This window comes from Fomitiporia mediterranea, assembly GCF_000271605.1.
Source record: "Fomitiporia mediterranea MF3/22 unplaced genomic scaffold FOMMEscaffold_21, whole genome shotgun sequence".
NCBI classification, from domain to species: Eukaryota; Fungi; Basidiomycota; class Agaricomycetes; order Hymenochaetales; family Hymenochaetaceae; genus Fomitiporia; species Fomitiporia mediterranea.
This window is the reverse complement of record NW_006760406.1, coordinates 95285-108884: the sequence shown is the minus strand read 5'-3', so window position 1 is coordinate 108884 and position 13600 is coordinate 95285. Positions and strand designations below refer to the sequence as shown.

The window sequence follows — 13600 nt, the reverse complement described above, 5'->3', positions numbered from 1 at the left end:
TTGAATATTTTGTTTGATGGTAATTTTATTATTGTGCCAAGTTTTATGGCCTTTACTTTTATTGTCTAATCCTATCCAACAAGCAATAATACCTTACTGTTGTATTTTTGTAGGGTTTTCATTGTGAATGATAATATATTGACCAAATTCGTATATATTATCAATTGTTCTGTGTGTTCTGTAACGTTTGTAATGTAGGGTATTGTAATTTAAAGCAGCACACAGTGTTCTATTATGAATATAGGTAATATGAATTGTTGCTTCAGCCCATAATGTAAACAGTAATTTAGTAGATGTTAGATATGCTCTTACACCTCTAAATATAGTTTTATGAGTTTGTTCTGCTATTCTGTTCTGTTGTAGAGTATGATGTACTGTTAATCTTTGTTTTGTTCCTTGTGAATCTAAATATTGTTGGAAATCTTTACTAAGGAATACAGTATTGTTATCACTTTGTAAAAGCTTTATTTTAACTCTGTGCTGTGTAAATATTTTGGTTGTCCATTGTACATATTGTGTATATGCATTAGATTTTGTTTGTAATTTGAGTATTATACACTAACAAGTAGAATTGTTTACAATCATTAATAAGTAATGTATGTTCTTATATGTGTACAGTTTGATAGGACCAATGATATTAATATGAATAAGATCTCCAAATTGATTTGCAAGAGGAGATTGACATAGTTTTAGTATTAGTGTATGTTCAATATTTGCTTTTATACATTCAATACATTCTTTTTCTTCATAGTTCATTATTTTAGTTGATAGTACACTTGGTTGTGTCTTTAATAATTGTTTAATATAATTGTAACTTATATGTCCGAGGCATTTATGTATATTATAAATAGATAGTTTGTTCATTGTTTTTAATAAATGATTATTGTACAAAATATACAAGTTATTTCTCAATCATATATGTCTGATGTATTCATTACATAGTGATGTTATACTACAATTATTGTTTGTAAACATAAAAGAATAACCTTCTCTACATAGTAGCACTTGACTTATGAGGGAAAAGGTCATTTGTGAATAGTAATAGACATTTTGTAATGTTATGACGCTTTTTTCTTGTATATTCTTCGGAATTTTGATACACATAGATCCAGCTCAATTAAGAGTCATTGTTGATCTATTTGCAATAGTTACAATTGTAGGAGTTATGTTGTGTACATTTGTTAATCAAAATAGATAAGGAGTAGCATGTATTGATACACTGGAATTGAGTAAATCCATTGTTTGTGTATAGGATTTCTTGTTAGCTATGATTGTATTTGTAAATACGTTAGTACATACCCAGGAAACGTATTGTTTGAATTGTTTGTCCTGGTTGCTCAGAATAAGAGTATAGGCATTATTGTTCATTTCAATGTTGCCTTCCTTTAATTCAATGTTGTTTTCGTTTAGGTTTTTAATAATAAATGTGTTTGTTGTGTTTTCCACAGTTTGATTTGTTTTATACACAATGTTAGCTTAATGTTTGGCATGTGCAAGCTTTGTAGCTTTAGTAGGAGGTTTGTAGCATTCCTTAGAGAAATGTCCTGTTTTTCTACAATTGAAACATTTTGCTTTTGTCAGATTGAACAGATTTGGCAGATTGAATTTCCTCTACTTATTAGCTTTATACATTGTATTAATGTGTGCATTATTCTTTGTCCAATCATTAGAATCTTGTGCTTGTTTAGCACAGTAATTGTTGTAGGCATTCTACAATGTAAGGATTAGTTGCTTTGGTTCAACTTTCTTATGTTCATCAACTGGTTTGCCTTTGTTTTGAGCATCAGTAGATTGTATTATTGTATTTACTATGTGTGTATATTGCTCAGGAGTAGCAAGCAATATTACTACTTTGTATGTAGAGTTGTGTGGTGGATCACTGTTAGTAGACAGAGTTGTGTATGCTTTCTCAAGTCTGTCTAATGTATGTCCAAAATGTTTTACATGGTCTCTACAAATAAACAGTACTGATTTGTTGATAGCCTTTTTATGTACTGTCTGGGGGTTAAAGTGTTCTTCAAGTGCTTTCATTAACTGAGGGATAGATGTATTAAAGTGCATATAGTTTGCTAATATTGTGTTAGCAATGTTATTAACTATGTATGCATGAATGGCCTTAGCCATCTCCCTCTCAGCTTTGTTCTGTGGTTCATCCTTTAGTAAGTGTTCGAAGTACATAGCTGTAACACTAGAAACAATGTAGTAGTGTTACATCTTGTAGTTTGCTTCAGTCTTAAGTATTGTAATGTTTTGACTAAAGTATTTAGGTACATTGGCTGGTTTACAGCACGTATCTGTATGTGGGGGAACCATGATGCAAATGTGTGCAAATGTATGCAAGTAAAGAGTTAAGAGTGTACAGTAGATGTATGTATGCAGGGAGCTCAAGACTCATAACCTGTTAAGAGGGAAAACTTAAGGGGGGCATGCATAGACAAGGGGTGAGGTGATGATTGACTGCTCAGTGTCTCTCATCCTTATATTGTATGTATTCTAACTGAGACATTATGAAGTCATCATCTTGTGGTTTGTCCATTGATGAACTAATCATCTCATAATATAAGGTGAATTTGTAGGGCACAGAGTGTGTAGAACAATCTGAAGAGTTCAATCTTAGCTTCAGAGTATTAGGATTGTACTTTGTTCTAGTTAATTGATCTGAATCAGTTAATTCAACAATAACTGTTAAGGTGTTCTTGTCTGAGATAGAATCCTACACTAATAATAGATGAGTCTACAGTAACAATAACCTCTATGTCTAACTCATAGTTAATAGCACATAAGGCAGGGCTATTAATAACAGTATCTTTAAGTTTGTCTATTACTACTATGTGTTCTGAACAGAACTCAAACAGAACATTGTGCTTGGTCAAATGTATGAGTAGTCTAGTAAGCTGAGTAAAATTTCAAATAAACATACAGAGGACACTTACAGTTCTGAGGAATCCTCTAACTTTAGAGACAGATTGATATGTAGGCTAGTTGCAGATTTTCTAGACTTTTGAATTATCTGGCTCCCTTCCAGCATAAGTACACTTATAGCCTAAGATGGTTGTGTACAGTTGGAACACACACAGCTTCAGACTGGAGAATGTTCTGTAGACTGCTTTGACTTACTGTATGATACAGTTTAGATTGTAAGTATGTTTCTACACAAATTGTTAGATACTAGGGTTTCTGGGAACAGTTTTGTATGTTCTGTCCAGAAGTTTGTATCTTGTAGTTCTGCCTTTAACATAGATGTTATTAGTGTAGGGTTGTACTGTATTAGGAATTTTGTTCTATAAAATAAAAGTAATATCACCATACATAATTTGAAAAGAATTAGTATAACCTATCAGAATAACAGTAAGTTAGAATGTTCTGAGTAGTGTCTGAAACATTGTAAGATTGTAAGAGTATTCATTAAGAGAGTATTGGTTGAAGGCAACAAAGAGATCTAGTATAAAGTAAATAGCCCTTCTAGAGAAGGATTCAACAACCTGTTCAATCATTAGAGGTACAGATGAGTCTCAGATTGAAACTTGGTTGAGTTCCTAGAGGTTGTAGACTAGGTGTAGAGACTTTCTGTCTTTCTTTACTATAGTAAACTATTAGGAACAGTAAGATGAGTTTGACAGCTTGTAAACTCTAGTAGTGATTTTGTCTTTAAGAATTTTCATAACTGTGTCAAGGTTTCCCTGTAGAATCTGGATGTTCCTTTGTACCTATAGAATATGTGGAACAGTTAGAATCAATATTAGATTAAAGTATTTCAGGTCTAGAGCACCTTTCTCAAGCTTGTTCCAGGCAAAGGCATCCTTATACATCAAAATCAGGTTGATTAAAAGCTGGCACTCTTCTAGCCAGAGGAAGTTGTATAGATTAATGTTAAGAGCTTCTATACATTCTTGTATGAAACAGTGTGTTAGAACAAACAGTTTAGAGTACAGTAGTAGTTCTGATATGTTCTTTAACAGATTAGGATACTTCTGTTGAATGATCTGAAACTCTTCTAGGAGAGTTCTAGCAACTGGTCTAACCTTCTTTACTACCTTCTTGTATACAAATACATTTTCTCTAGGACTGTTAGGTGTGTATAGAACAAAGGGGTCTAATTCTAGAGCAAGTAATAGGGTGGCTAGACAACTAAGGAGTAGATTGACTATAGTAGAGACTAGTGTGTGTCTATTATAGGATAGTGTGTGTGTGTTAGGAATTACAGCTTTAGTAGTATTAGAACTCAAATCAGAACACTGTTTGTTCTAAACACTAAGGGGCTGATTGACTAATATAGGAGTTGAGAGATTAGTAATTATTACAAATCCTTGTTTGTTGTGTTTCTACAGAACAGTTTGTGTTCTAGTCATAACTCAGCACTTCTGTTAACAATCTGAGGGATCTAATAGTGTTATAGATTGGTTACTGTTAATAAAGTCCTTTGTTTTACATTCTGTGATAGTAAAGAATAGTTAGCCTAAGAGTGCCTCAAACAGGGCTTGACAAACAACTTGAGCTTAGAGGGTAATGTTAACTCTAGCAATATTGATCTTTACATTCTTAACAGTACTAAGTATTAGTACTTGTTTAGAGTTAGTAGTTTCAAGCATAATTGTAAGATTAGAATGTAGATAGATTCTGAGACATTTTTATACATCCTTGTAAATGATACAGAGTGTTACTCCTTAGTCTAGAATATAGTAGATTTCTTCAGTATCTTTGAAGATAGCTTTAACTGTATATAACAGTATAGTCTGTTCTGTAACTGACTCTAGACTCTATGTGTGTTATAAGATTTAAGCTACAATTGTATCTTTAGAAGTTATTAGTTCTGAGAGTTCTGTTAAGACAAGGTGTGTAGTAGTGTTTAGAACTTGCCTAGTGGATGACAGTTCCTTAACTTGCTTTCAGACATTAGGTGTAATTAATAACAGCTCCTTTAGGGTGAGACTAATACTAGAGTCTAGAATGTGAGAGACTATCTGCTAGACAATGACAGGGTCTTTAATGAGAGAGAGATTATAGTACTAATGTAGTTCTAGTAGTAGTTTAACAGTAAGCTTGTTAGTGTGCTTCAATCTGTTATACTTTAGGGTCTGACTTACTTTAGTAGGTAGTGTAGGCTTTAGTTCTAGCTTAGGTTTCTTGTCCTTCTTCTTTGAAATACTTGTTGTTCTGTGTCTCAGAACCTCTACTCTGTCAAACTTGAGCTTCTTACTAGTAGTGACTTTCTTCTTTGTCTCTCTGAGTAAGACTTTGTATTAGATTACACTCTAGATTAGGAAATCCCTAATTGCCTTATATAGAATTACTATACTTGAAATGTCTCAGACTATTAGACTTTACTATGTAGTATATAAGGTAGACACTTGCTTAATGTCTTAATAAGAGAGAGTACTTAGGGCACTCCTACTATACTTATTAAAAGGTTATAAGTCTTAGTACTTATTAAATACTCTTACACACTTGCTCTTACAGAATGTCTTTACCTTCTACTAGACTACTAAGCCTAAGACCTTCCTCTCCCTCTAAACCCATCACAATGTTGTCTACAATGTATACCTTTGTTAATACTATAATGAAGGACTCTAATGTTACAAAGTTCTTTGAGGGAACAGAAAAGTTGGCTAGTATAAAAGGATACAAGATATAGTACTTACACATACACAGTACACTCACTACTATAATACTCTTAGACCATCTAGAGCACAATCCCCCTTCCTCTAATGATGCTAGCATATGTACAGACAATGTTTTGTATCATTATATAATGAAAACAATAACTGATACAATTTATACAAACTTTACAACACATACAAGTGTTAGAAGTCTTATAAAGGTACTTTCTGAATAATACAATGTTCAAACAATGATGACACATGCTATAAACATATCTCTGTTGTTTACAGTAAAAGGGTATGTATTACAGTTTGATAAGATGTTAGACAACATTGAACAAATCTACAGACAGTTGTCTGTACATAATAAAGCCTCTAATAACAATACATTAAAACAATCAGTATTACACTAAGAACTGTACATTACATGCAGACAATCACAGTGATCAATTCTGAACACCCACATGACTCATAGAAGCCTACTCTGAGAACACTCAACTATTCCACATTACAAGCATTCACAAACAGAACTACAAGTGTGTACAGTCTTGGAATTGGCTTACACACATTGTTTTCCTCACAGGATGTACAGATCACATACTTATCACAGGCTCAGAACACAAGTTGTGTCATAGTAAGTGGCTCAGCAAACTATTATGTTATTATTACTCAGATCAAAGTACTGTAATCTTCCAATCAGATAGGACATTAGGGCAATTAAAGTGATGATCTTAGGAGACAGCTGGAAATCTCAGAACTCTCTACACTTTGTCTGTACTGATCAGATGATAACAGTATGAGAACCTTCTACTTCTTTCAATGTAAATCTTGCTTTTCTCTTTTGTATAACATTTCCTGTAGTTAGAATACAGACTACTTAAATTTTCCTCATACATTTTCACCCCATTTTCTTCCAACCTCTGGCAAAAGGTTCTCTTATTTGTTCTTGTATATTTTGTTATTTTTCTTTTGTTCAGCCATGAAATTTCCCTGTTAGTACTATGCTTTTCTAGAACTCAGAAAAGTATAAATACAGCTACTCATGTACTAGATATGGGGGGAATTCAGATAGTTTACCTATTAATTTAGCTCTTGTCTCTTGTCTCAAAGTCCTCTAGTGTGAGGCATAGTCTTAGTCTTTATTGTTTTCTGTATCAGATTGTTTGTTGTGTGCTTTACAAAGTGTACTTTCCATTATTCACATCTCTTCTAAGGTTACAACCATACTAGAAGAACTTGCACCTGTTCAGAACTACTCTAGTCTCCTAAGACTCATGGTTTAGCTCCCCCTCAAACTTAACAATTCACCTGTGTTCTTCTCTTAGACACTTTACAGGAGTTTCATCTGGAGCCTACTGTAAGGGGGGTTTCTATAGTTAAACAATATGAGTTCCAACAGTTCTCAGTATCCCAAACAGGTTTCTCAGACACTAGCCTGTAGCCTTAGGTCAACTCAGTCACAGTCAGTACTAGTACCTGTATTGAGCAGAACATGCAGATCTGCTAGAATCCAATTACACTACAAAACATTCAATAGTCTGAACACTAGAAGTACAGAATCTGATATTGTAGAAACCTTAGGAACACTATTAGAACAGTAGAGCACTCAAGTCAGTAATAAAGAGGAGGAAGAAGAAGACCTTGTAGCATCATCACTCAATCCTCAAGTAATCAGTTTCTGAATTCACAACAAACTACTACATTTTATGTCTCTAGGATTGTGTACAAGATTGCCAGCTACTCTACAACTTTCCCAAACTGTATCAACATTGTAACTGACTATAACTAGAACACTACATTGTAGAAGAGCACAGTTGTCTCTACAGGAAACAGAGACAGTCCAGTAGCTAGTATTATTACTCTCACTAGCAACTAGTGTATCATTAACAACACAGCTCCAGTTACAGTAACAACAACTTGTAAGTAACATGTAACTACTTTAGCAACTACAAGTAAATACACAAATTCTATTACAACCAAGACCAGTAGTACAGCTAATGGCTACATTGAACATTCTGAAGCCACCTTGTTGTAGAGCATGTAATGTACTGTCCTTTGACAGAACCAAGCTCTAAGAGTTGTAGAGGTATTTTGTAGACATGGAAAGTCTTACAAACAAATGTAACATAGTTGGAGCAGATATCATTCTGCTTACAATAAAGTATGTGTCTGTAGAAGTGGAGGATTTGTAGGATAATACAGATAAAGTGTCTTAGGATACATTTAAGACAGGAGTAATTGTATATTACCTGAGTCTTAAGACAGGAGTACAATATGCTAGAAGTGACTTAGATACTGTAGTACAGAAATGGGCAGAGAGAGGAATTACAAATAGGGACAATTTGAGAATGTACCACCAAGAGTTTACACTCATAGCAACCTATTTGACAACTAACAATAAGCTGTTACTAGAGGAATCTTACTGTGTTTTTCTGTGTGTGTTCTGTAGAGCAATTGTAGAGAAACTGACACAGAAGTTAGAAATCAAGTATCCAGACCATAAGGACAGACTTGTGTATAATATCATACCAGTTGTAGCTATAGTAGGGTTGATCCTTAGGGGATCTATACTCATAGTAGTTAGTAGATTGGATACACTTGTGAGTCAGCCTATAATTCTAGTCAAACAGGAGGAAGTTAATTTGACAAGTATTGTGGAAGTGCTTTAGAGTCTACAATTACAAGTAGAGTCAATAAAGTAAGGCCTAAGATTAGGAGGAGGAGGATATGGTGGAGGTTCAGGCAGAGGATCAGGAAACAGAAGCTGTGTGTTTTGTAGAGAATCTGGACATTTTATACACAGTTGCTCAAAAGTGTTAGAATACATTACAAACAGGAAGTGTATACAGAGCCCAGACAATAAAATTATTATAGTTAACAGAAACACTATTTCTGGGATAGGGCAGACCTTGAAGGAAAAGGTTGATAGCCACTTTCTGTTGTTACAAATACACTCTGTTAGTTTTGTACAAACTGTACCAGTTGTAGCACACAGTCTAGGAGCTCCTGTACTAGTTATAATGGTAGAGGTTGATGAAGAAGAAGAGGAGGAGGTGGAGAACCTTGCAGAGCTTGAAAGGCTTGAAGTAATGCTAGGAGAAGCCTGTAAGAAGGTTGTGAAACAATTGAAAGCAAAGAATGTAAAGGGGAAGGGAAAGTAAGAGTGTGATTACAAAGTAGTAAAGCCTACAAATATCAGACCAATGCTAGTGAGTACACAGTAAGATGGAACTAGAATGAAGGAGTACTTATACTGTTATATTGTACTAATTAAAGACCTGGAAATAGCTGGAAGAGTTTTAGAACACAGCTTAGACTAGGAAGTGTGTATTATACAGTAAGAGTTACTTGTATTGTCTCTAGAGCTTTGGAAGAAGACTTGCAAATTAGTTACATTAAGGTGCTGAACAGATGGAAACACTACATTCTACAATAGAGAACTGCCTGTTACAGGATCAAACATTTGTGTACTGTAACAGTATTGTAATGTGTTAGTAGAAGTCAACCATTTGCTTCTACTCTGTATGCTTGAGACAATAGTAGACAGAAAAATTGAGGTGGATTGTGTACTTGACTAGGGTTCAAGTATGAACATAGTTTGAGCCAATGTATGGAAAGTATTAAAGATTCTGTTAGATTGTAATATGACTGTTATACTTAAAACAGTAGACACAGGTCAGGGATTGACTGTAGGACAGATTCTGAGGTTGTGACTCTCTATAGGAATGCTTCACATAGATATTATAGTACAAGTTGTGTAGAAAGCTCTGTTCAGAATCTTACTAGGTAGACTGTTCTTTGTAACTACAGAATGTGAAACTAAAGATTTTACAAACAGGGAGCAGTACATAACACTTTAGGACCTGAATAATCTGTCAAGGAGGTAGTCTCTGTCCACCAGAGTAAGAGTACTACAATATGAGCCAGAGACAGATTTTTGAGAAGTGTTAAGGAACTAGAAACACTACAATTCTAGAGAGATACACATATGACAAGCAGATTAGGAATGAACAAGCAGAAGAGTAATAGTAAGGTAATGATTCTATATAGAGGAAGAGACAAAGAAAGTAGAGTAAATGTAAGACAGGATTACAGTCAGGGATTATGAGTTACAGAATCATAAATGATAGAGACAGTAGAGTCATAAAAGTCAGTAATTCTTAATACACCAGATGACAAACTTGACACAGTTTTGTAGGCTTACAAGAAAGTTGCAAATAAGGTGCACCCTATACTTAGAGTACTTCTAGAGGAGTTCCACATAGTTAGACAACAGCACCCTAATCTCCTAGCTAGGATGCCTATATTACTGACAATACTACAGTCATTTGTGCCTACTGACAGACTTATAGAAGAATGGATGCAAGTAATTAGAGAATTGTAATCAGGATTCCTATGGTTAGAAGAATGGAAACTTACAGAGAACCTATTAATGCTACAGTCAGAAGTGTTTGTATAGATAGAAGAGGAGCAAGGAACATTAGACCCTACATATTTCAATCCTATTTGAATTCTGACTGTAGAGTATGTACTATAGGTAGAGAGAAGTATTCTGATTGTATGTAGAATTAAGAAGAGGGTGATTGAGTTGTTAAAGGAGAAGTTGTGTAACAGAGTGATAGAACTGTTAAATTCCTCCTATCAATTGTAATAGTTTTGTGTCACAAAGAAAGACAGAATATCCTTGCAATTTATTATTGATTTGCAGAGGTTAAACACAGTTACAATAAAGGACACAGCTGTTCTGCTGAGCATGGAACTAATTATAGAAAGCTACAGAGGTTGTGTATGCTATACACAACTCAATTTGCATATTATGTTTGATCAGAGGAGTTTGGATGAGCAGTCTAGAGATCTGACAATGTTCCAGACACCTCTAGGAACGTTTTGCTTAACAGTGTTGCTAATAGGTTACACTAACTCAGTACAGATTCTGTATAATGACTTAGTGTTTATTCTTTGTAACAAGATTCCAGATGTTACAAACCTATACACAGACAATGTTTTAGTAATTGGACCCTGCTTGAGATATGAGAAAGCAGACAGAACAGAGGAAATGCTTCCTGAGAACAAGAGAATATGGAAGTTTGTTTACAAGCATCTGATAGACATAAACCGGATTTTGCAGAGAGTGAAAGCTGTAGGAGGGACATTTTCTAGAAAGAAGATAATGCTTTGTAATGATTCCACAATATTTGTTGGGCATAAGCTAATGTATTTGGGGAGAGAGGCTGAAGAATCACAAATACAGAAGGTTAGGGATTGGCTGCCTTGTGAGAGTGTTACAGAAGTACAGGGATTTCTTAGAACAGTAGGAGTGCTTCATGTTTTTATTTGAAATTATGCAAAGTTAGCACAACCACTCAATCAACTCACACAAAAGAACTTGATATTCAATTGGAATGACAAAGCACAGAAATCTATGAATGTACTCAAGGAAGTAGTCTTACATTGCCTTACACTAACACTAATTGACTATGAGTTAGAGTATCTAGTAGTCTTAACAGTAGATTTGTCTATCATTAGAGTAGGATAGTATATTGGTTAGGAGCACCCAGATTGCAAACAGAGAATAAATTGATTTGGATTGATTAACTGGAACACAATGTAAGCACAATATTTGCAAGCAAAAATAGAGCTGTTCAGACTTTATTGTGCACTTCATACATTACACATATATCTTATAAGTGTCAAGAAATTAATTGTAGAAATGGATGCTTTATATGTGAAGGGAATGATTAATAAGCCTGACCTACAGTCTAATACTACAATCAATTGCTGGATGTAAGGATAGGTATACTAGCCTTACACAAAGATTCTCTCTTTACCAGTACACTCAACTACTGACTAGGATAACCTAGTAATTGAGTGCCAAGAAGGAGAAAGAATCCCCTAACCCTTAGCTCGAAAACCCTTTATATATGTGTATACACATGTAGTAGGATACAGGGTAGTCTAGTGAACAAAAAGGAAAACACTCACAAGCACCTACAACACATGTTGTGCAAATGTACAGGTAGCACAATTGTTACACTCACCCTCCAGCATTTAGTCCTAAATGCTAAGAGAGTTAGTACCAGAATAAACAAAATAACAATACAAAAACAAAAGAAAATGTTAGTAACTTACTACAAAGTTCAGTACTGCTACACTAGGACGTTCTCTACAGCCATGGATGTGTCTTCAATCAGTCCTGTAGTGGACTGGACGTGTTCCTGTCTGGCTTGGACATGTTCTGTAGCAGAACTGGTGGAACTTACAGCAGATTGGTTGGAATGGCTGTTGGATTGAGCAGAAAGCAGTGGATTCAGTAGTAGAGTAATGCCTTGAGTGTTGAATGAGCTCAGAGCACTCATATTGAGTACTGAAGTAAGATCAGTAGACGTCAAGGGTAATTGTGAATCGATCCGAGGATGTTTGCAGTTGTGTGAGTGGAATATAGTAGTTCCATTGTTGATTTGCTCAGCTCTACACTTCACACCTAAGTAAAACAGTAAGGTACATGTGCTTGTAATAATATAATGTAGAATATATGCACATTTACCTTGGTTCAAAGCCATGTTCTTACAGTATACAAAGTCCTGGGACACTTGCATCATCTTAGCATGTTGAATACAGTCTTGGAACAGTGGTAGTAGGCTCAGTCTTGTATGAGAAGGAATGTGGAAGTTATACAAGCATAATACAATAAGATAATACTCTGGGAGTTGTATAGTAGGGTTGAGGGAATTGTTGTGGATAGCCCTAGAGAAAGCTGCAATCTCCTTAAGCTCCTCTCAATTGAAAACATAGTCAGTGCTTGTACTGTGGTTGTGAGTAACCCAATCCTGTGTGATTGGTTGTGCTTGAGGGCTAACTAAGAGTTGTAGAGGAGGATGAGGCATATTTGTGCCTTGTAGAAAAGCAGATGCAAACGTATGAGTAACAGATTCTTGAGTAGTAGACATGATATGCACAGTAAAGTAACTATATGTACAGTTTTTAAAGCCTTTACATATGTCTACCTGTATGTCCATACTGTAGCATTGTGTTTGAAAGGTTGCCTCATGTTTTACTAGACTGATACTAACCTGAGGGTCATTAGTATCAAGTTTTCCCTTTCCTAGAGTTAGTACATTGATAGAATCAATTCCAAGTATGTCTAAGTATTCCTTTAATGCCTCAAGGTGTACAATTTTATTATAGGGTAGCCATGTGTGATCTCCAGACTTCCATAGTACTTTGAACAAAGCAGTAGTCCCTTGTCCTGTATGAGTTTCAATCGAATCTACTGTCCATTCCTTGTTCTCATTGTTTAATCCAGTAACTTGTCCTACTTCCCTTCCAGAGAATAATCTATCATTGTTTGGAACATGTATCCTAAGTAGTAATGAATGAAATACAGGGTGTATGTTATGATTCCTCATTTCCCTGAGTAGATCTAGTTCAAATACCTTGTTTCCTACATTCCAGATTATTCTGTAAGGTCCTATGTACTTTAGTACTAGTTTCCTCACTTGCTGTCTTGGTAGATTCATATTCTTTGTAGAAACATACACTAGATTGTTTAATTCGAAGGAAGAGGGTTGTCTGCATCTATTAGCATGTCTAGTTTGCTTTACCCTTGCCTGAAGGATTGCATTGTGTGCCTGTAGTATTGTATCCTTTACTTTCTGAGTGTAAGTCCTTACTCCAGGATATTCATCCTTCCTAGGGTTGTTCCATATCAAGTTCCTTAGCATCCAGCCATAATTTAGAAAGAATAGTGCATATCCTGTAGTTTCTGACCTTGCTGTATTGATAGCATACTCAATCATAAGTAGTTTATGTATTCAATCCTTTTGTTTAGGAGAAATACACTGTCTGAGCATCTGAGTAATTGTTCTGTTCATTCTCTCAGTCAATCCATTGGTCTGTGAATGATATACACTTGATAGCTTCAATTTAATACTTATAAGTTCATGTAATCTTCTCCAAAACGTACTGGTAAATAGGGAATCACAATTGCTAACAATGTAATTAGG

The 13600-nt window shown here is 34.9% G+C and overlaps 1 protein-coding gene across 1 annotated transcript in view; it reads right to left on the bottom strand.

The window, feature by feature from the left end:
• Positions 1–2906, bottom strand: part of FOMMEDRAFT_98445 (uncharacterized protein) — a gene marked incomplete at both ends in the record, with an annotated part of 5691 nt that extends 2785 nt beyond the window's left edge. The window contains one exon of the mRNA XM_007272070.1: positions 2678–2906. Within this exon, the coding sequence (XP_007272132.1) occupies positions 2678–2906 (229 nt within the window). The remainder of the gene's footprint in view (positions 1–2677) is intronic.
• Positions 2907–13600: the final 10694 nt, after the last annotated feature.